The 24932-nt window shown below is 39.6% G+C and overlaps 1 protein-coding gene across 2 annotated transcripts; it reads right to left on the reverse strand.

Moving 5' to 3' along the window:
- Positions 1-1020: 1020 nt before the first annotated feature.
- Positions 1021-24932, reverse strand: nt5c1aa (5'-nucleotidase, cytosolic IAa). 2 transcript variants are annotated; one of them, XM_038725517.1, is made up of 7 exons: positions 24273-24932; positions 19612-19656; positions 15441-15608; positions 15185-15314; positions 10273-10395; positions 4612-4796; positions 1021-3980 (listed from the first exon to the last, which is right to left on the reverse strand). In XM_038725517.1, exons 1-7 carry the CDS (start codon positions 24417-24419, stop codon positions 3639-3641), a joined length of 1140 nt encoding a protein of 379 aa, XP_038581445.1. In that variant the 5' UTR covers positions 24420-24932; the 3' UTR covers positions 1021-3638. The 2 variants fall into 2 exon arrangements, with proteins under 2 accessions (XP_038581445.1, XP_038581446.1); XM_038725518.1 differs by lacking the exon at positions 19612-19656.

Consider the following 24932-nt stretch of genomic DNA (forward strand, 5'->3'; position numbering starts at 1 on the left):
TTTGTTCTATTTCTTTTCCTTGCGCTTTTGGACTTTTGGAATTTCCTCCCCTCACAAGAGTGCTCAACCAATCTTTGCCTCGAAGAAGAGCATAGGTTGGTTATAACAACTGGAATGAAATATATATCCCAGAAAAAAATCAACTTGATAAACAATTTCTTTTTATCCCTTTACTTGAGCACCTTCAGGCATTTATCTAATAACTGGGCTATCCGCAAGATGCAGAATGGTGGGTGGTTATGGTTCATTTCTGTCCTCAGGCACTGTCTCAATCTGGCATAGTGAAGCACATTGCCATTCTCTTTCACTATTCTCCATTCAAGTTGATGGTTATTGTCTGTTTGTCATTATGAACTGTGCATAGGCTATGTAGAGTTCACCAGCTGGCCATATCTTATCTATCTGCCCCTGCTCTCTACTGTATGTTGCCATCAACATAAACCCAATATTTTGAAGCTTATAAAATCCAAACAAATGCCAGTCCATCAGCTTTTACCAGCATGGCCCATCCCTGTGGTTTTGTTAGCACTATGGCTCCAGATAGACCAGCACTGAATGTTGGCACTTTCTGGCTTTTATTACTCTGCTGGGAAGATCCAATTCAGCTGGGAATGATTGGGAATATTAGGACATTTATCACAGATTTGTGAATAGCGGAGGTTAAATGTGGGTAATATGATTCTGCTCATTGTGAAGATTGAAAAATTACGGTAAACGGGGAAGAGATTAGAAAGGTCATGTGACAAAAGGAGGAAAATAAAAAGTTAGGAAGGCATGGAAGAATATTTCAATCATGTAACATTTTATAGAATTTAAGATAACTTGAATGAACATGGAGATGTTAAATCAATGTCAAGTGAACTTTTTTTTTTAAATAAATAAATACAACATGTGGTGAATGAAGACCAGCTGCTGCAGCAGGTGATTTATCATTCCAGTGCTGCCACACCATGGTAGAGTGAAGGAGTGCACATCAGTGACACCCAATGCAGGAGTTGCTTTAATGAGTAAAGCAAGGACTTTAATTTACATCTTTATTTGTTGTTCATCTACATTTACGTATTGCAATGCAATTTATTTTCACAAGTGTCAATAAAGTTGTCATAAACTTTGCTTCATCTGCAAAAATCTATTCCTGAATGTCTCCTGAAGTCCATACTGCCCTGACTAATTCGCTCATCCTGCTGGAACTTTATCCTCTGATAAGTCATCCATCCATTTAGGGTAAATGTCTGCAAAAACACACATGTTCAATTATGTGTTTTGTCTGGGAAATTAAACTGGTGGATTGCTTGTTACTTTCCTAAGCTTCAAGGCCATCAGAAGGCCTGATGAGGGTTAATGAACCATCGCTAAATGTACCGATAGGAAGACTTGCCAGCAGTGACAGAGTGATGTGAAGTGGACTGACATTTTCAAGAATCCACTGCAGCCTATTGCAGAAAGACAAATTAACATAACTACTGAGTGTTCATTGCCAGATGTAGTTAAATTGGTTAAACTTTACGACATACATCAATCAATGGCACCTCAGCAGAGGGTGAATTTGTAGTATCTTTGATATACAGGAGAGGGCAGTAAAATCAAGCTAGCTGCTTGTTGAACATCTGTTATTGTGATACTTCAGTTGGTGAGAAACTGCAACACCCTGCACAGAGGCTATCATGCTCTCATATTAGCAACTGGGGTGACTTTTAAACAAGAATAGACATATGGTTTGTAAGGCTGTAATACTCATTATATGCACTGGAAAAGTTTTGGATGGATTAACTATGGAGATAAAACTTCGGTATTCTTACCACTAGTGTAGCAAAAATGTAGCCTAACATTTGGCCTGAGTGAGCAAAGCAGCCATTTTAGGGACATTTCAGACCTTACCCTGTGCTTAATCAGCTTTTAAGAACATTAACATTAGCATGCTAACGGTAGTGTACTGCTGCAACTGCTGGGAATTCAGTTAAGTTTAAATGTGTCATAAACTGAAGTGTTACTGAAGTCTTAATTTACATTCAATTTTGAACTGTTACTGACAGAATAATAAAATAATACACTTTCTTCTGTAATATGAAACAAATTTAACGAGCTAAGAGGATAAACTGTAGCATGCTAAAGATAACATGTACAGTTGAGGCGAACTGGGATCAGTCATTCGCTTTAGATTGTAATAATTCATTCTCTGTGCTGCATAAATGTCTGTCCTGAATTTTATGGTACAGTGAGCAGACGTCCCGTGTTTGTCAGGGATTCTCCCGGTTTCAAGCTGGGAGTCCCGAGTCCTGAAAAAAATCTGTCAAACACTAAAATGTCCCAGTTTTGTATTGTTTTCACTGCTTACATAAATGTTTATTCATTATTACCTAACCCAAAATAAAAACATAAACAATATACAACTCATCTAAATTCAACACTCATTTGTTTGTATGTGTCAATCAATCAATGTGTCGCTGTCAAGGCTATTGCTAGCCTATGAGTCATAGGCAAGCGTCATGACGCTTGCAGCTCTTTCTGACAGAACCTGTGTGTTAACAGTTGTGCTGAAGCGAAAGTCTGTTTTTTTTAAGAACTCTACAAGGCTACTCCTTCATCACGTAGCTGTCAACAAAAATGCTGCACTCGTGGCATCCATGGTGTTGAAAGGAACGCAGTAGGTGTGCTACTAGGTCAAAGCGTTTGAATAATTCCCCCCCATCCTGATGAAAAGGCCTAGAGTGCATTACATGTTACATGTGCGTGAATGTGCAGTACACTTAAGGGTCCCGGTTTGGGGGTTTGAAAATATGGTCAACCTATGTCATATTAATCCATCCAACAGTTTTAGAGATATTTCACTCTGGACAAAAGTATTGCACTGACCACTAGTATAGCTAAAAATAGTGTCTTCATTGAAACTAAGGCACCAACTGAAACTTATGGCTTTCTATATTTGTTTTGGACTAGCACAATAATAGATCATATTGCTATGAGTAATATACAACACATTTTGTATAGTGGCAAATAAACGATTTTACATTCTTTTGAAGTGAGACTGTAAAATCACTGATATAAACTTTAAATTATGACTCTTGTGCTACAGTACATCACTATAAATTTCCACTTATAATATCTCCGCATTGTGCTTATGGCTCATTTAGTGACAACATACAGTTTAGTATTTACTTAAACAGGAGTCATGTAAATATCAGTGAAGCCAGTCATTCGGTTTCCTCCACCAATCACTGAAGAGGTGTCTTCTTTATATGTGAGAAAAGTTGCAGGTCACCGTGACAATCAAGCACCTTCAAAATTTCTGTATAAAGTAAGATTTGACAAAACACTTAAGTATTGAGTAGACTGAGGCTTTGAAATGTAGGGAGGGACATTTGGCATCTGGATCATCTCAGGGCCAGGTCCTGTAGCCTTTCTAACTCCTAACTAAAGCATTGAGCTGAGACAGTTTACATTGTTATAAAACAAACTTAACAATACAATTGTTACAGTTTGGAAATGATGCATTTCCACATAGACTTCAGTTCATTTTTAAGCACATAATATATCCTCTCAACTCCACTTTGCTCTTCTGTGTTTCTCCATCACATCCTTCTTCTCTTGTTCTGTTTCTGGCCGGATGACTGTGCTATTGGCATCTGAGGTCCTGCTGTCTACTTGTGTTTGTGGTTATGTTTCTGTGCAATGCCATAGGGCACATGGGCAGCGATGGTGCCCATCTCAGCTGCTCCCTCCACATGAAACATCTGATCATCAAAGTAGATGTGCGGCCTGATCTTCTCCAGCATGGGGCCCTTCGGCGCTCCTGCAAGGAACAAGGCCTCGTCGATCTCCAAGCCCCAGGCCCTGAGTGTCTTCAGCGCTCGGATCCCAGAGCTGGCTGCGCTACGAGCCGTGACCAAGTATGTTCGGATAGGACAGTCCAGGCGCTGGCCTTTAGCGTAAAACTTTTTCTGGAGCTTTCCTAGTTCCTCCAGAAAGCCCTTCAGAGGACCCTGCCAAAGAGGAGGACAGAAATTATCATAAAGTATATCAGGTGAAAATGCGTGTTCTCCTGTGTTTCTTGTATCATAAGTTGTTGTTGTCTTGTCATGACACATATTTATTTACATGCAGCACAAGCAAACTTGCTTTGAATTAGCACCTTTTTATTTGAATCTAGGCATTCAGAAGCCTGCAGAGCTCAAAGCAAATTTCATAAATTGCTGGCTGTTTGACAGAATGACGCATCAAATCACAGTCTGAATCACTTTGCATAATTTAATCATAGGATAATCAGTTGTTTTGAATAATGAAATGGATTTTATATCAAGAACATCTGCATAATCATATACAAGCGATTAGGTGTGCATATAAATAGCAGTGTAAGGCCTCAAAAGAGATTAGGGTTTAAAGCTCACCTACATTGTGTTGCCTCAGTTTCTATTAGAAGCATTTTTTTCCTTTTTAATTAAAAATAACAAATAAACAAACCCATTCCGGGATGGACTGAAATGCAATCTGGACTGATTCTATCGATATTGTTCAGCATAACGTGATAATAATAATAATCATTTACAGTATATGTATTGTGCACATTAGCTACTGTTCTAGAGAAAATGGAGATTTTCGGTGAAAACTACATACATGATCCAGTAGCGTGTCCTCGTTGTCCCTCTCATGTTCAAAGAACTTGTCCAGCCCGTGGGCCTTGAAGATGCGCTCAGATTCATCTGAGAAGAGGACGGCATCGCCATCAAATGCCACCCTCAGCTGGGACTCTGATACCTCTGTCAACTTCTCTGACATGAACATAGTGGCTGCTGCGATGCCTGAACACAAATAGAGACATAGAAAAGAATAAGTTCAACAATATATCAGTTGAAGACAGTTCAAGGATTCACTTCACTCCACTTCACTTCACTACCCTTAACTTTACTTAACATTCTTTCACTTGACTCTACTGCACTTTACGTTACAGAACTTCACTTCTTCACCTTACTTCACTTTATTTCACTTCAAGTTAAATTGTACCAATAGATACTTTGATACCCACAGACTATCACAAACTGGTTGGATCAGAATCAAGTGAACCGTAAAATGACTTCACCACTTAATTTCCTGCTAGAAATAGAACAAATCAGGATTGTTTTCATTGACGTTGTTACAACAGCAGTGCTATTAAAAAACACGCACAGAACAGATAGGCCTTCAGCTTACAAGAAGTATTAACAAATGGCTTCACAGCTAATTAAGACCTTTCAAATAAAATATCAAGGACACTTCCTATGCTTGACTTGTGTGTGTGTGGGGGGGGGGTGCACAATATGCACGATATCCAAGATATATTAGTTACTGGTTGTGATTACTGAAAATACAAAAAATCTTGTTTTTCCAATTACTTTGAAACGAGTTTCATCTTTTGTGGTTCTTTTTGATTTCAACCCTGTCTGTCTCCACTTGGTCTGCCCTATTTCGGTATGTACTTTGCCTTTTTGACACCAGTAATAATGCAGAATGAAATACGCCACACTGAACAAATCTAAATCTTCAGAAGCTGATGTAACACAAATTTAACATCAATATATTCTATTTCCAGCTCCTTGTCAGCAGAGCATATAAATCTTGTATTACTTTGGCAGAGAGCTGTCCATGTTATCAAATATTGATATCCATTCAGAGCCAAAGCCAGAACAGCTGTTAATGCTACTGTTAACTACTATTCCGTTTAGTGAATGTCTTTATATGCCACAACACACAGCAATCCATCAAGAAAGTACCAAGAGAGGAAGTAATGAATAAGCTAGTTTATGGTAATGTCAGTAATGGAGAAGATGTCAATCTTTGCTACTCATTATGCAAACAGCTCACTGTAAGAATTTAATAGCGTCATACTTCTTTCCATTTAATTTGAAGTTTTATTTAGTAATTGAGTTGTTGCAAGTTTTATTCCATTTATATGAAAACACATATATTAAAAAAACTGCCAACCACTTTCCAAGACTTTTAATCATTCTGCCCTTACAACTGCACATATAATTACAGTAAGAATAAAACTAGATGTTGGAATGTTTGAAGCAAATAGATTTCCGTACAATCATGCAATGAATGAAAATGAATGTTTGCCTAGAGGGTAGGAAACACTGATGCCAGGGAAGGCAAGTGTATTTTTTTAGCACATTTCTACAGCAAAGCAATTTAAATTGCTTTACATAAAACACAAAAGTAACATAAAAGAACTGCAGCTTTAAATGAGTCAGCTGTAATGTTAAGTATATGTGTAGCCAATGGACTAAAGCATGCAACAACACTGTGGGTTCAGCTCTATGGTCGGACAGCGCAGGCATAATCTTTGTCAGCGAGTTGGTAAGGAGCATCATGTCACCACTGACTTTACACAGTGATGCGTTTTCAGTTAAATTGAAGGTGGTGATGACGCTTCGTTTATTTGTCACAGGACAAATGCGGTAATGCTGATGATTTTGGCCGTCACAACTATCAATAAGCCGAATAGTCATGGAAACAATTATAGCACTTAGGCTACAGCTCCACACATTGTCACGCGTTTCATTGACTTCCCAACAACACCCCCGTAATCCGACAGAAGCAAACACAGTTCATGCAGTTCCAGCTTCACAGGAGTAGTAGGCGCATTGATGGCGCTCATATAAAGATGAACTTTTTTATCTCCTTAATTTATTAATGTGTAGGCCTATCTCATAATGTATTATTTTGAAAATTCTTTATTGTTAAATGTGTGTTGAATATAAACATTTCAATTCTTCTTAAAGAAGGAAATCTCTTCAGTGATTGGTCCTTAGCTACATCGTCATCCAAAATCCTGTTTGCGGCACAGCAAAGTGTCGTAAATCAGCACTGAGACTGACACTTAAGATTTAGTCCTACACTTCACTCAAATTAGGACTATGATGCTTGATAACTAACTTTGAAGCACAGCTTTGAGCCAAGAATTTTTTTACTCTTAAGTCAGTTCTTAGCAGCGTTCTTATGAGTAATTCTGAGAAGCTTGATAAATACGGGCCCTGGCCTTGTATGTATCGAAATTGCTCAAAGTAACATTTTGGACTTAAAGGTTCAGTGTGTAATATTTCTGAGGATCTATTGACAGAAATGCAATATAACATCTATAACTATGTTTACAGTGGTGTATAAAGACCTTACATAATGAACCGTTATATTTTTATTACCTTAGAATTAGACATTTTTATTTACATAACCGCGTGCACCCCCTCCTAAGGTGGTCGCTGTATTTTGTCGTCATGTTTCTACCGTAGCTGACAACGGACAAACAGCGCCACAGAACGTGTTTCGAAGAAGAAGAGGGACTAATAATAAGTAATATACAGTCTCCGAGTAGTCTTCTGGTTTATTAGAAGAGAAGTAGAAGGAGCATGCGTGTTATTTAGAGCCGACAGCGTGTGGATCTTTATACCAGGAAGCCATACAAGTCGAGCTCAAGAGACAGTCAGCTCATCACTAATTGGCAATAAAACGGCAGCTTCCAGCATTAGAGCTCAGATCGGCCAGCTAAACTTTTACTACGCTGGTAGAAAAAATATGTAGTTGGATTGTAATTTCATGTGCCTATCAAGTGATCAATAATGAATACTTTCCGAATTTGCATTAAAAATTAAAACATTTAAAAGAAGCATGGTTTTTTGGATATTGTTTCACTGTGCACACAAATGTGTAATTTGTACTTTCACATGCTAAATGCCCATTAAAAACGTTGCACCGTTTTAAAACAAGCTGAAATTATGGCTGTCAGTACTACTTTGTATTTCTGATGTATTTCAAAAAATTAAAAAAAACATTTTGTTAATATTTGCATGCTTATCTAATTTATCAAAGCCAGAGGAGCCTTGATCCTTACCTGACAATGCATTCGTAAACTTCATGTATTATGTGGTTTATAACAGACTGCAGTGCGGAAACAGTGAGGCTTATATTATCCTGGTATCTGTCAGTGGTCATACTTGATCCACTACATGTGATAGTTTTTGAGAATTTCTTCATTTTCTTTGGTATGTTCAGTTGGTAAGTCCAGATGAGCCAACCCTCCCAATATGTAAAAATACTGTATTACAGGAGTATGAGTCATCATGTAGCACTTCGTTTCTTCATGTGGCTGTTGTTTATTAATTAACAAGTAACAATAATATTCAGAAAAACATATGGTTTTACGTAATGACTTAACATATCTATCTAAAGAAACCTTCATTCTTTGTCCTGTCTCAGGCACCGTAGCTATATTGCTTGGATAGGGGAGGGGGGGTGCAATTCACAACCTTCACCACTAGATGTCACTAAAACTTACACACTGAACCTTTAAGGAAAAGATAAAAGTAAAAACTTTACTCCTCCTTGCAAAAATAAAAACTTACTCCAGAGTCTCAAATATGAAGTCAAATAGTCCAGAACAAAACCCTCTGTAAACCACAACTGGTCATTTTTATACTTCCGTTTTTGTACAAACAACATATATAGTGTAAATTTGTCAGATTTAAGGCAGAACCCTTGATTCCAATCTTTGCATTTAACGCTCAGCAAGGAAGTCCATATTATAATTTATTACTATACTATTTCTTTAAGCAAATAAAAAACTAAATTACTGTAAAACTTTGACTAATAGCCCGGGCTTTTATTTGCTAAAATCACTGAATTGACCCTGCCTATATTTGGGACAGGCGTCCATATGGGACAGGCCTTTAATTCCTTTTGCACAAAACTAAAACTACTATGAAACAGTTTATTTATTTCAAACAGAATAATATTAGTATAAAAATGATCAAATAATATCAAATACACGTCATTTATTTGATCTAGCTCCGACACACATTATGCGCTTTTATTTTGAAGTAACATCACGACAACAACACGGTGCAGGTGCAGACAGTGAGCGATGGACTTCCGTTGACAGGATTCATAACTTGGATAAATTTTTCTGAAAAGCTGTTTTGATTCTTTTGATGGGTGGACCCTTACAGACTAAAGGAAGATAAATAATCCAGGAAGGACACATTCGGGCTTAACGAGCCTTCAAAGGTAACGATTGTCATCACTTTTTTTCCTTTCCTCTCTTGTACCAGGCAGGTTACACCGGTAAATCTATAAGCATTAGGCTTGTTGTTTCCCTTAAATACATATTGATCATACATTTAAACATTAATATTTGTATTAACGATCTAAGCAGCTTAGGTTTTATTCATCCAAAGAACTTATATAAAAACTAGACCAGGCGTTAAATTGAGGCAGGCGTTTATTTGTCAAAATGTGTTCCCACACCAGGCCAGTAAACAGGATAGGCGGCTATTTGGGACTCGGCTATTAATTAAGTTTTAAGTTTTACAGAACTGGACATTGCTAGGAGGAAAGTAAGCGAGGAAGTTGAAATTCCTGGTAAGTTCAGAAAATATGTGTCTGCTACTTGATCCCAGTGATCATTGTACTTTACTGTGAACAAGTTAGCATAGCACAGGCCTGACCGATCCAAACTCCATTCAGAAAACAAAGAAAGATGTTGTCCTATTGCCTTGCTGACTGACCTGAGAAAGCATGCATTCATATGTTTAACAAATTGGCATCAAGTTGAAGTTATTTCTGCATAATTTTGATCCCTTCATTGCAACTAAATCACTGCAAAAGGTGTAATTTGGTTTAATACCGTTCAAGTAATCGTAGGTTATGTTTTATTTGCATTATCCCACTGTGTGTGAACACTCTGCAGTAGTCCAGCAATAAAATCCACAAGACGATTAAATTCACGTTTGGTCTGAATGCACAGTTAGATCAATTAACCACCATTTCTATTTAAATGTCACATCATGAATTTGGTCATTTGACTTAAATTGGGATAGTGTTCGTCTAAATCATGTATATAAAGATGAACGATATGTCTCCACTTCTTCCCACTGTACAAATATTAAACCAATTCAGTCGCAAGCAGGGCTCAGCTATCCTTACTGGAACATTCATCAGTGTGAAAAATGTATTTGTTGTTACTTTGATCATTTAGTTTGGCCCATGCTAACATGGAGGGAGTGGGGTTTATGACCCTTACTGTAGCCAACCACTAGGGGGCGATCGAGATGCTTTGTCTTCACTTTGCCGCATTGTGTTATCAACATCCCAATTAGTTTGTTTCTGCAGTCATATGACCTTTTGGCTTTGCTGTACTGTCTGTCATCATCTTTCATTCTAAAGTAACAGATGACCTTATAAAATTAGAGTTTATCATCCTCATCTGTGTTTATGCGTGTGTGTGTGTGTGTGCATGTGTGTGCTCACCTTCAGCCAGTGCCTCCCTGACCTTGTCGGCATCAGCGGACAGGTAGAGGTTTGTGTGCCAGGCCTTCAGGTAGCCAATAGGACTGCTTCCCCCCGTCATACAGAACCTCTCAATGAACAAGTCTGGGGACAAGAGGAACAAACAGCAACAAGGTGTAGTATAGTTTCAGTATGCTGTCCAGTGTTAAATATCAACATACAGGACATTAGAAGCAATACAGATCCATTACAACATTGTCACATGTATTTATTTGTATCTTTACACACCATGAGATTCAGAAACAACACAGAAAATCCTAATGTCTGCTGGGAGCTGTGGCTTTAAATTTGTCATGGAGTTCATGATAAGTGATTTCAGGAGTCATAGGAGGTGAAGTGGAAGGGGGGGTGAGACGGTAAGTACAGGGTGAAAGGATAAACTTACAAGCACTTAAAAGGTGGAGAGGGTCCAAAGAGGGGGGTTAACTAGAAGGGGGAAGAGGGGACTGTGCAGATGAGAGGCAGAAGGCATTGAGAACGGTGGGAAAGAGCCTCTTTGCATTTTGGCTGAGGCTGCTTAATTCGCTGCTGTGGGCTGATCTAAAGAGCAGTGGAGAGACATGGTATGTGTAAAATGAGAGGAGACTGATATTAGGTAATTAGATCTATGATTACAGAGCTGTTTAGGTAAAATGAGCTGATGTGTATGAGGAGACAGAGAGAACAGAAGATGGGGATTGTAAAGGGCACAGGAGTAAAGTAACAAACTGTGACTTTCTTGACTTTTGGGTTTGGACGTAATAGAATGAGTTGGAGGAGAGTTGAAGATTAAAAATAGACGGAGATTAAGTGGGTGACACCCGAGATAAATGGAGATATAGTAAAAGTGAAAGTGAGTGTGCGTGAGAGATTTATATGATGATTACGAAAAGAGGGACGGCAAGGTTGTGGCATTTATTTAAAGCTGCACGACGCAAGAACATGTCTTAGACTTCATCTGTATTACACGTGCACTTTGCGTAAAGATGAGGGATGAGAGACATGTTTAATAAAAGATTTGTTAGTCCTTAGTATAAGTCACACACCACAACAGCTGGATGCTACATTTGCCATAATGCAACCAATGGGCTATTTTCAATAGACCATCCCTGCTGGGTGAGTTCACAACACCACTTTGTAACACGTTTTCCTTTATATTTTTGAGGCGACCAGGCACAAGCAAAAGCACTCCTAATGAAATCACCAGGGTTGTTCTCAAACTTGACAAACCTTATGTAGCTTTCTGTCGCATAACTGTCTCTGTGATCGCTCATTTTAAATGTCAGTACACAATAAAGAGCCTAAGTCCCTCACTTCCGCCTCCGGCTCATGGGACCTTATTTCGGGAAAAATATGTACGGTAGTCAACAGCGAGAGACAACTTATTTTTTATTTGAACTGTGCCCTGAATTACACATATGTTTGTCAATTTAAAATAGAATTTTGCCCCTCAAGAAAGTTCACGTTTGTTGTAAAATGTAAAGTTAGATCTAGTTTCGTGTCAAAACCGTTCAGTGAACCACATCTCTCTCACAATATACCGCACCAACATGTTAACGCTAACGTTCATTGCTTGGTTGCTGCTAGCTAGGTAACTTAGCTATGTACCACGCAGAAATGTATCTCACCTGATGTATTTAATCCAATGACTCTTGGTCCTTTTCACATCATCCTCTCACGTAAGTTCTTTGACGTTAGCTTCAGTAACGTTAGCTTCAGTCACTGAGAGAAAAAAGTTATGACGTCACATAGGCGACTTTTGGGTTTGTGGTCTTTGTAATTATGCATTTTCACAGTCTTTTACAGTCTTTTACATCAAACTGCGACTTTATTGACTTATAAATTTATATTTCAAATTCACCATCATTTGAAGCACCAGCATGAAACTTGTCTCTGTGATACACATGTCTGGTTTGCCTTTTATTTCTGCTTTTCATTTTATTTTATAGATGAATATTCTAGCTTTTACATTTGAGCAAGAGGTATCGGGTGCTTTTTCTAATGTTGAGAACAGACACAGCAAGGTTTTACAGTCTAAGACTTAATGCTAATCCACTTAAATTAAAATCCACAACTCTTCTCTAGTACACCATGCTTTATTCACCAAACCTTTTTAGCTATTTTGCATTCAACTGAGTGGTGACAGGTAGCTTTTTCCAAGCAGCCATTTAACGAAACATGCTAACCGCATATGGTACAAAAGACAAACTGGCTGTTTTGGATTTGGATTTGCAGCAGTGCAAGTTGTTGCATTTTTAAAAGAAGACAGATATAATGACTCATAAACAGCCTGAAGGCAAACGGAGACTGAAAGAAACAGAGAGACAGTGTCCTTTGACACTGAGTGATCTTGCCATCATTCAACTACCCTCTACAGATTTCCTAAATGGTTTATTTAGCTTTGTAGTTGGGCCCTGGTGAGTTGGACCCCCACACTGCGTGATACCTCATCATTTCAAACGTCCCAAGCCTAACGTTGTTTTTTAGACGGGTGCTGGAGCGTGGGAGCCACTCGAGGGAAAAATGTCCTTACTATTGATGTCTTTGTATCTTTTTTTCCCCTGCAAAAATGTTTTCATATCATCTGTCTTTGCATGATTTATTTGCTTGTTCAGGGGACCTAAACATGGTGATAGGAAAGCAGGAAGTCACACTGCCGTCACATCAAAGAATGAGCAGCTTCGTTGTGCATTTCACACCCTACTCTCATAGCAGCTAGGTGTGTCCAAGTAGGATGTTATGCATGTTGCGTAGACATATGAGGTCATGTAGTGGCTCCAATTTTATTTTCCATAGAGAACGATAATGTCATCACATGAAATCTCAATTTTCTGCACACAGAACACATTAAAGTGCCTGCCAATCATCTTGGCCCTGGGGTATGACGTATACATGGAAAGTAGATGCATGGAATTGCTGGCGGGCATCTTGTCATTCACAGCCATGCAATGCAAGGTGAGAAACTTTATACCTCATCATTGCAGCTGTTAGAAATAGCGAGTGTAAGCAGCTGATGAGAGATAAATAAGTATTTAAATGTTTCTGTGAAGTGTGAAAAGCCGAGGAGTAAGTAAATGTTTCTTTGTTAATTATCTTTTATGACTGTCACCCAGGGAGACCCGTTGCTGACCGACACTACAGGGATGATGTTAAACGAACCCGTCTGTGTGACATCAGAGAAGCCACGTTTTCCTTTAGTTCTGTAGGAAAGGTCAGAGGTCAGGGCGCTCTTTGAATGCGTTGGGCTCCACATGCGGAGACCCGGCAGAGAGATCTAACATAGAAAGAATCTGGAGGGCATGTGTTGCTTTGGTGGCTTCGCACAGACCTGTTTTTGTTTCGGGTTTCTTTGATTATTCTTACATCCCAGAGGAGGTAGTCGGGAACTCACCCCGGCTTGAAGCTCTGAGGATATGAAAACATTTGAGGAGCTGAACAGGAAGTGGTCTGTGAGGAAGATGTCACCACAGGGTCTGAGATTTCCCTGGGAAGGATCCTGTCAGTCAGCTGTTCATACACGTTGTTGTTTGTCTCTCAGCTCAGCTTGCGTCAGCTTCAGTATCCTGGGCAGCTTAGATTATCTCACTGCATCAATGCCTGCGTCTTAACATTTTATAGTGCTAATTTTTATTTTCTTTCCCCCCTTGGACATTAGGGGGAAACCCTGAGCTCATTGGAAGTATAAATACAAAACATTTAAAGAGGTGGTATTATGCTTTTTGGCTTTTTCCCTCTCCTTTATTGAGTTATATATCTTTTTTGTGCATGTAACAGGTTTGCAAAGTGAAAAAGCCCAAAGTCCAGCCCAAAGGGAGTTCCCATCTCCCACAGAAAGCTCTGCTCTGAACCGCTTGAAAACAGCTCGTTTGAAGTCCAGCCGTTTCCCTTTCATCCTTGTGACATCACAGGGATGAAAGCAAAATGTGCCTCATATAACGCTCGCCAAGCAGCTAGACCGCCACGCCCTCAAAAAAAACGGTGGAAAAACAGTGAGCTGCAGCACCTCTCCTCTCCCTTCCAAACACTAGCTACCCTCCAAGCAGTCAATGGACATAAAGTTGTTACTGTGATGTAGAAACAGAGCTCGGTTAAAACTTTATGGATGAAAGATGCATTTGTTACAGATTAATAACTCACCACTCTGAAACTCTTGCTCCAGTCCATGTTGCTAAGCTGGTCGGCAACATATACAGTTGAACCGAAGCCGTGTTTACCGGCTTCTCACTGACCTGCCCTTCTCTGCTTCCTTAACTAGGAACTGCGCATGTGCAATGCCCAACAAAGATCATGTAGAGATGTATCACTCTATAGCTAAAACGAAGCGTTCAACACACAGGGTGAAAAGAGGAGCTGCAGCAATGTGCAGTATGACAAAAATTAAAAAATGAAACCATGTAAACCTGTTCTGGTACAACCCCAAAATAGGATTTTGAACCTGAAAATGAACATAATACAGCCTCTTTAAAGTAGTCCATAAAATGTATCCAGAGATAAACCCAGTCTGTGAGCTCTATAATTTACATGCTTTGGTCCCGTCCATACTGCTGCATTGTTTGGGATCTTCCTTTCTCCAGGAGTAACTCCGAATAATTTTCCCAGTTTTGTAGCATTGGTTGTGCACATTCTATATACATATGCACAGTTTTAGAATAAGTGACGGGGGGTTATATGTTGACTACGATATGATATGTCTGACTGCATGGAGAGTGTGATAATGATCTTTTTGAATGAATGAATAAATCTGAGGGTCGTCAAAGTATTTTTTTTTTCTACATATAGGGAGCTTTAACCTGATGTGTTATTGCCATTACCGTTAAATATGAAAAACATGCTGGGTATAAAGCACCTGTTTTTGTAGCGTAGAGCCTTGTGACTCGATCTCTATAAGACTTACTGTGATGGTTGATGGTGTTGATGAGCCGGATTCCTACGTGTGCATGGTTGTACGTCACCAAAACAATGTCGAACAGTTCTTCACTTTCTGGGTACAGCTCCCGCAGACGAGCGTTGACTGTCTCCAGAGCCTGTCAGGAGACAGCAACAGTCAGCTAAGAAGCTCATGACAGCCAAAAAAAAGTTAAATGTTCAGTAAATGAAAGCCTGTACTGTAGTTGTGTGTGCCTGGGTGTGTATGTATGTGTGGCTTTAACCTTGACGAAGGGGAACGCAGGTCCCGGGGCGAAGGGTTCGTTCTCGTGTTCGATTTGGTACCTCAGATACTCCTCCACTCCTTTCTGCTCAAACACCTTCTGCTCCCGCTCAGTCCGAAACAAGACTCGAGAGGAAACGGCGACGGTCACAGCGTTCTGTGGCTTTGGCTGCACGAAGACAGAGACAAGAGAGAAAATGGTATGATGCAGAACAGAAGAAAGGGGAAGCAGTTAGGACCCATTTAGAACACAGGCAGGAGAGGTTAAAGCTGTCAAAGGAATCGATGTGCTAATTTTTACCCGGTGAGCAAAATTGGCCCTCAAACTTAACCCCGTTAATAATACTTTGAATGTTTCCTTTTTACAAGTTCATGCGTATATCAGCGCTGTTACCTTTTTACAAGAGCCCTGGGGGACAACATCATTCAAACTTTATTTGGATACAGTTAAAAGAATTGTTAGCACTCTTCACATCACAACACATGCTGTGCTACATGCAAAGACATGTGATACATTTCACTTATTGGCATGCCGGTTATCTGCTGTAATACCATTACAACATCTTAATTATCTTGGAGCTGCAGCAAACGGTGTGAATGGAGATCTGTGATTAGTGGAATGACGTCACCTCTAATCATGGGTAAGAAGGCTCCACATGTACTGTACTGTCGGCCACACGAGTATCTGTTTCCCAATGCTTCGTTCATAGCAGCAGCAAGAATGCAGCACACTGCAGCCGCAACTGCAACTACCTGAGTACAGCTTACACACATTTGTTCTTTTTTTGACTCGCAGGGACGGCACAAAACTTACTGTGGTGTGAATGGGGGGGGTTGATGTTTCACGTTTTAAAAAGCAAGACCCTGCTCCATGTTATAAATATTTTCTTTGGACCCTCCCCCTTGACTTAGGAAAACCATCCCACCAATATCTTAAAAATAACATAATAGTATTAAGCTGGTAAAACTCCTTTAAGATGATGTACCCCAATTTAAACATTTAATACCTTTATACAATGTACGCAACCAATACCAATAGAAAATAATTTTCACACTGTCCCTTTTATATATAATTAAGTATACTATAATTTTTACAATTGTCTTTACATTTTCAAAGGAGTGTTGCAAGTACACAATATTAGCTAAGCACTCAGTGTTGCTGTTTAAGACTAACTGGTTTTGCTCATAGCTAAACAAATGCTGTTACTTGCCAAGGGACTACCTTTCAAGTTCTGTACAGCTGGTTATTCACGCTGAACACAAAGTCAGGTTGGGTGGACATAATATAAAATAGGCAATCTTCTCCCCAATGTTCCTAAAGAATTATTGTTTACTGTTTAGCTAGTTACATCTAGCTAGTTAGCTCCCTAACGCCCTATTCCTACATAGATTCCTACATTGTTTTGATGCTCATAATGTTCAGAGTGTGTAGAGAATGTGTCAGAAGGTTTTTGATTCAACTCCTGTGTGGTGTTGTTAAATTATATTGCATAAAACATAACCGGTGATGCTAATATTTTGCCCACAGGCATTTATGTTAAATAGTCAGAGTGCAGTGACTTACCAAATGGACATGCAGCGTCAGAGCCTTGCTGAGAGTGTGATGATTTTGGGGCTCTATGTGTGTGTCATTCTTATCGAAGACTAATCCTCCATGGACTCAAATGAACAGTACAAGATGGCACAGCGGCCTCATGTTTCTCTCATGTTGCCTAATGTGTGTTTACGCTCTGGTGCTAGTGTGTGGAGAGGGGGGGCAGCATTTTTGGGGGGGCAGCGGGCATTAGTGTCCACAGAGGGTGAGGGGCCAGAGGGAGCAAATTTGAACTAACTAATTTAAAGTTCAATCATGTGCTCGTGAAAGTGTATATGTGTGTGTGCATGTCTGTGAGGGTTACACCAGCACGCCATGTGCTGCACAGTATAAGATACAAGTGTCTTTTGAGAGGCTCTAAATCATGCATGTTGCCTGTAATAATCTGATGATGCGATAAATCTAATAATAGACATACATTTACAGACATTTTTTAGCAGCACAGCGTTTAAACTTTTTCTGGAAACAAATATGTGCATTGTAAAGGCAAAAGCATGCTTCTGAGTGAATGTGTGTCTGCATCTATTCTGTTTGTTTGCAGTGGGACAGACATCTGTGTATTAAGACACATGCAAGTTTGTATTCATGCCCTGATGGCTGTGCACTGTTAAATAGGCCACTGGCCGACAGGGGCGCTGAGCCACTCTATTTAGCCTTATTCCATCATAACACCACTGCCTGCTGACATGTCACCTACTTACCTGTTAACACACACATGCACGCACACACACACACACACACACACATCACCTTGTCACAAGTAATCCTGACCCATGTCTAAATCAGATAAGAAGTCAAGTGTGACCAAACATAATCCAATTTTAACAGTGTTTCTCAGCAAAGCTCTCTATTTCTGTTTTTCTGTGTGTTCACTGAACTGAATAGTAATTCATGCTTTTACACATAAATACATGCACACTGTACAATATGAGTGTTGTCTTTGTCATACATTCTTACGCATTTAAAAGGCACACATGCTTGCTCAGGTGAAAAATGTAAACATTAAATCAGTTTGACTATAGAGCAATATATATGACACTAAGCACTCGATACACAACATCTTCCTGCAGGCGTTTGCCTACTTATGGCAACTTATCCACACACAAAGGTAGTGTTGTACCACACACTGGTAGGACTAGCTTTATTTTGCCAAAAGAGAGAGAGAGGGAGCGCTTTTCCCCAGGGTGCGTGTGAAGGTTGCTATTTGCCCGGACAAAACTAAATTAATATAACATATTCCTTGTGCACGAAAATGGGCAAAATGTGGAGCTTTGCCTTCTTTTTCATTTAATAATAACATAATTCACAAATAATTCATTTTTGGTAAGGAATCAGTATATCATTGCTGTGAGTTCTGATCATTTGGCTTCACCCCAACAGAATCCATTAAAATAGAGACGGATTATAGCTAAACCATCCATCTTGGTAAAACTCAGAACTAACACTTAATGAGTGTCCAGGAGCCACCAGTGACTCAGCAGGTGATGATGTAACAAGTCTAGTGGGAATTAGTGGTAACAATCGCAAAACAGGTTAACTAGCTTTTGCTTTCTGAGGCCCCATCCACACTACTCTGTTTTTGTTTAAAAACTGAGTTTTAAAACGAATACGATCATCGTCCACAAGCTGCATATCAGAGTTGATCTCGGTCTATATTATAATGAAAATCTAGTGGCCGATGATTTTATTTTGCATGGACCAATAACGAGCTGGGACTGTTACTGAATGTAACACAGGCTGTAAGTGTTATTTGCACAGTACAAAATATTATAATAAAAATACCATGTCAAAGACTGTCAGCAGCATCTTGTTTCTACTTTGCATGACTTATGAGACCCAATCAGAGAGCCAAACGTGAGTGTCTGCGTCATCGTTTCTAAAGTCCTCCGCACTCCGGAGTTTTACAACGAACAAAAGGGGTCGGCAACGTTTTCAAACTTCTCTATTTTAGGTCTTTGTTTGAGTCATTTTAGTCTGGACGAGAGGTGCAAACGTAGCAGAAGGTCTCCCCTTTAAAAAACGAAAAGGCAGTAGTGTGTATGGGGCCTTAATGGAAGCTAGTTAACATAGCTCGCTTGTTTTTGCTTTACAAGTGTCTAATTGTGCTAACATCTTCCAGTCAGCACTGTTGAAGTGAGTAGACGCTATTTCCACAAAGTCCAAAAACTGTTGTCGCCTCTTCTGAGAAAATTTCCAGTTTGTATTTCTTTAAACATTTTCAGAGATTTCAGTTCGACTTCACTTTGGGTCAAGTTGGGTCTCATGCGCATCATGGTGGTACACAGAAGCATGAGTTCACAAATCAAAGAGCCATAGATCTCTGTGGTCTGTTTGTGATAAGAACACTGCAAGTTGCTTCATTAGCTCAGTCCAGCGAGTGGCTGTCCAGTACAATATGAATCAACACGACACCACACGTTACGATGCATCAGGTCAGGTTGTTGGTTAGTAGAGGGGGCGTGTCTGTGATCATGCAGACACATCGACAGCCGTCATAGAGAGGGTTAAAGGAAGGTGAAAGGGCAGTGGTGATGGTGAACACAACCTTGGACCTCACACGATGATGGGACATACTTACGAAGAACACGCCTCCCTCCACCTTCCGGGCTCGTCTCCCTGTCACCTTAGCAGAATGACATTTTGTTTTTATTCAGCGGGTATTCAGAGTACAACTGAGCTTCATTGACAATCCATTAAATCCAAACATACACCCAAAACACTGTATCAGAATTTTTTCTTGCAGGCTTTTTATTTTGACCTGTTAAGATGGATATTTTTTCCGACCACCTAAATCACGTTTTCACATGTGAAGATAAACAGTTCCATAGAAGACATGTCTGACACAACATGCTGCGTAGTTGGCAGTGGAAAATATGGGTCTCTTTTAGAATGCTGCTAAGACAGTCTTGCAGATGTACAAGACCTTTGGTACAGCTTCTACATTAGAGTCAGTTTACTCTATGAATAACATGTCACACAGTCTGGGAGGGATCCCAGAACAAGAGTCCAGGTATTTGCTGTGATTTGATACTGGTAGTGATAACAGCCTGCCCTCTCTCGGTGGGCCTCCTACCAACTGGGAATGCATCTATCACAAGGCTCCTCTGCACAGGGACCCACAGTAGCTGTAAATCACCTCCTTCTTGATTTGTGTGGTGGCAAAGACAAGTGAATATAATAAAATCTGCTGGGAATGATAAGTAAACATTCAGGTGTGTTTATTTTATGTTGCACTGAGGAACTACTAGACAATATATTGTCTTGTGAAGGAGAGGAAAAGGAAATTGTCTGTCTCTCTCTCTCTTCCCCACCCTATATTAATCCTGTCAGAGCTGTACCAGATCAGCAGGACTGATGTCTGTGTATAACCCAGATCCATGAGTCATCTGTTATTTACATATCTGAGGCTGTGAGACATCCCTTCCATCCATTTGAGAATGAAAAGAGGAGAAGTGGAAGGGACTTCCAGACAACAGTGAGAACAGAGGGGAAGAAGTGGGAAAAACAAAGAGGTGAGAATGTGAGCAGAAAGTGATGGGGTGGGGGGTGAGTAGCAGTCAGGGGGCTGATATTTATAGATAAGTAAAAGGCCAGGGATGATGCAGTCTGTGCGGGCCTTGGCAGATATGGTAACACAGCATAGTGACTGCCAGTAACAGCAATGCTAATGTACGTCTTTCTCTGAAATCAGGCCAACACGGGTCTTATATTAAAAATAACATGCCAGGGAGTGACAGAGACTTCTGATGTCATGTTGTTTGATTTCATATTTAATGTATGCAGTATTTGTACAGTAATGTTACTGTACATAAATATAAGGTCATACATGATACATGACACTCAGTTTTGTTCAGAGATTGAAATCAACAGTTTCAGCCTTTGCCTGAAATGCCAGATTTATCAGTTGTAGCTAGCTAATTAAGCTAATGGTGATCCATATAGAAGACATGGAAACAACATTATTATTTCTTATATTATTACAGAGTAGAGCTAGTTATTCCTTCCAAGTAGGCTATGATGAAGGAAAATGTTGGTTCAATTGAAGATACTTGAAGACGTTTCACCTCTCATCCCCAGAGCGTCTTCAGTAATTCTTCAGAAGGCTTTTTTTTTCACTGAAGAACCCTCTTGAGTGAGAGGCATCTTGAAGTATCTTCAATTGAGCCCAGATGTCCTTGATTTTAACCGTCCCTGAAATGGCTTGGGTTAAGTTTCAACTGTGGGAAGCTATTTAGCCAAACATGCTAACTTGTTGTGTTTTTGATTTTCTGTTCAGTTTTTAACAATCATGCCCCTTTCTATTACTTTGTTTTTAAAAACAACTTTGTCACCTGCTCAAAAGATTAAACATGTAAGCCTTGAAACTCTATCTGACCAGCAGTCCCTGAGTCATTTTCCCTTCTTGGTCCTGATCTTCACATTCACTATAGATCAGAAGTGGCTTTAATTCAATACGAATGCTACTAAATTACACTGTTTAATGTTAATTGTTTTTAATTACTAAATAACTAAAATGAAATGAAATAAATAATGAGTTAGTACTGGGTTAAAAGTTCAAGTTCATTGTGCTTTATTGGCATGAAATGGCGAGTATCTGTTTTCTGATTACTACCTGGCTCGTGCTCAAACTCATGAGCGAGCATAATTGGACACCCAAAAAACGAAATACTGGGAAACAACTGCACACAACATGCTGAAAACTCATTTAAACTCCCTCTGCAACGTTACAGTAATATTTTTATCAGCTTGAGGTTGAACTAATCCATGCTTGTTACGTGATGCTGCACTGACTACATTTAGCCGACGTGATACATTGGTGTTAGTTGTCTGCTTTTCAATAACTATTTCTGTATCTTTCCCCACAGAGGCTCAGCAATGTGAGCACAGCTAAATGTATTGGATGATAACAGAACAGTTGGTGAGCTAGACTGAATATTATAGTGAGATAGTTGTCACACGTAAAGTTATTACACATAACAGTTATGTTACAATAAGTAACATTACTGTAGTGAATGGGTCTGCCACTGTGTTGTTGTCCTGTGCGCTATGTTACATTACTGTATACTATGTAGGTCACGTAAGTTACAGCAACAGCTGCACAGCAAGACAGGTGGAGAAGCTGTATACCTGAGTATCGGTAAAACGATAATAAATCTTAACTGAACGTTACAAAGCAAACAGTGGCAGATTTGTGTTTATGTTATCTGGCTGCTCCTGCCTTGCATCACTTTAGGCAAGTATAAAGAAATGGCTCCACATTTGCTTTGTACCGTTTCATCCTTTCTTGCTGGCTAACATCAACAATTTGATATAAAACGGTGGTACGCAGGATAGTAATACGGATCGCGTTAGCTGGTGAAATAATGTAGAAGTCATTCAACTACACTAACGATGTCTAACTTGCCAACTAAAGCACAAAATCACAGTATGTTTAACATTCTTTTAATTAATGTTAGTTTACCTGTCGAATAGGATGAAAGCCAACTCTGAGTCTGTTTGGGCTCTCCGTGACTTAAGCCTTTCTGATGTTGACAGTGTTTTCACCCCACAGTCTGATTCTTGTTTGTCCTGAGGGGCTCCAGCGCATAAAACTTTGTTGTTGGTTTTTATCCTTATGTGGAGAAGGCAAGAGGCTCAGGTGCGCAAATGCACGTAACAGCCATGGGTTTTCCAGGAAAACCGACCCAGACTCTTCGCATAGGATTAGGCATTTTGGCCGTCAGGAAAAACCCGGCAAGTGGATCATTTTTATGTGAGGTAACCTCACCTTTTCACACACAGGAAAGAAAAAAGTAATTCATTTTATTTTTAAAAAACTACATATTGCCCCTTTTATTAATAATAATTAGGAATTGCTTTATTCATATTTGTTCATTTGAATAATATATTCTGATGAATAAGCAAATGCATTATATGATAATACTGTTATCTGTTTATGTAACTCATAGTTACAAGTGTACGGCATTGAATACAGAGATGGATCTGTGCTGTCTATTAGGCCGGTGGCACTTCTTTATTACAGTAATGTTAAGTAGTAATATTTGGATTGAAAGCAGTAATGGATATTTGAAAATACACCACTGTGGCTACACTAATCCTCAAGCAGCAGAGATTACTCAGCTTTTAGCTACTTTTAGCTCTAGTACATTGCCTTCAGTTTGTTGTATTTTCCTCAATCTCTGTTGTTTTTCTATTTATATTTTTCTCTCTCTTTTCTTCTTTGAACACTTTCTCACTGAAATGTTCTGTCTGTTAGTGTTTTATGTATATAATTGCAATAATTCTATTTCAGAGTCACTCAAAGTTGCTCAGCCCCCCGTCCCTTCATTTTCTGGAAATACATTTGTGTCCAGTGCAATGTCGAAGCCTTGCAGGGCTAAAACAGCACCGAACTGGACATTTACTTCTTAGAAGCACAGTTGATTTGGAAGCAGAGCTGTGGACCTACTGGTTGAGTAAAACCTGTTTGGGGAGCCTAACTATGGAAGTAGTAACATTCACTATGTATTTCAGAGCTTTTTCACTTTCATTGAAGGAAATCTGGAGTTCTCAGTTAAAATATCAAGTTGTGGCGCTTTCAGTGTCACATTTTCACAACACTACTTGCTCGTTATTTTAATCTGCTGAGTTTAGTTTTATATTTTTATTATATTTTGTTATGATGTTGCATCCTTTATTTTCAGGTGAAAAACTGTAAATACTTGGACAAAATAAGATGTAACTGAACATTTAGACTTAAGTCAATAAATGATAGTTCTGAAGAAAGTGAATTGAGAGTAATCTCTCAAAGAAAATGCACCTCCTTGGCACCTTGGCTCATTTACCTCTCACTTTCACACCTGGTTTTTAGATGCCTTATGTGTCTGCTGTTAAAATTCCATTCAAAATTTGAGGAGTTTGACACAAAACTCTCTCTCTCTCTCTCTCTCTCTCTCACCTTATCTTACCCCAGCCCCTCATTAATGAACTATGCTTTAAGCTGCACATGGGTGACACATAAACATCTGACACAAAAGACTAAGCTGGGAAAAGCAGCAACAGGGCATGATGAGAAGAGGGGAGGACAGAGGGATCTTGGGACATGTTGTCCAGTAAATTTCTTAAAAAGCGGCCTTTGCATCCTGATCATCCAGAAACGGTAGCCTTGAAAAATCCAGATGGCTAACAAACACAGACACACTGAGAAACAGGATGGACGGAAGGACAGACTGATATGTATGAATGGTCAGCGACACTTACTGGTTTTGGCTTGGTGCTGAGGCCCAAGTGGTCTTGATCAAACTCTTCCTTCTCTTCCCATGATCCTCTGCTGTCCCCGTTTGACGAAGGGGCAACTTTGACCTCCTTGATCTGTCCACTCATCACCTTTACAGGGTCCAGGCTCATTTTCACCAGAGAGAATCCCCCTCTCTGTGCTCCCAAAGCTGCCCTTCAACCTTTCCTGACTTCTCTACCTCTGATTAAAGACACAATTCCCTTCTTCTGGAAAATCAAACGAACAAAATGTCCTGCTACGGTCTGTAGCATTTATGGAGATACTCCTGTCACGTACATTAATAATAGGCTTACTACAGTAGTTTACTGGGCTTGCACCTGCCCTGCGAGCGCAGCCGAAGTGTGAAGGGCAAAATTTTTCACTCTTCTGTCTCCTGTTCACTTGTGTCTATCCTTTTTTTCCTCACGAGGATTAGTGCTCACTGCATCCAGTGAAGCTTGCTGGTACACCCGCACTCATTCACAACCATCCTCCTGCACACAGCTTCTCTGTTGTACACTGATACACACACACACACACACACTGTCACACATACAGAGTCTATTCTTTGTACGTGTGTTGCAGGCTGTGCAGCAGTCCATCTGCCGCTATGTCTGCGTCTCTCTCTTTCCCCACTCAGTGCC

Source organism: Micropterus salmoides, unplaced genomic scaffold (assembly GCF_014851395.1).
Source record: "Micropterus salmoides isolate LMB-PRFRI ecotype aquatic unplaced genomic scaffold, ASM1485139v1 Ms_hic_scaffold_17, whole genome shotgun sequence".
Taxonomy (NCBI): Eukaryota; Metazoa; Chordata; class Actinopteri; order Centrarchiformes; family Centrarchidae; genus Micropterus; species Micropterus salmoides.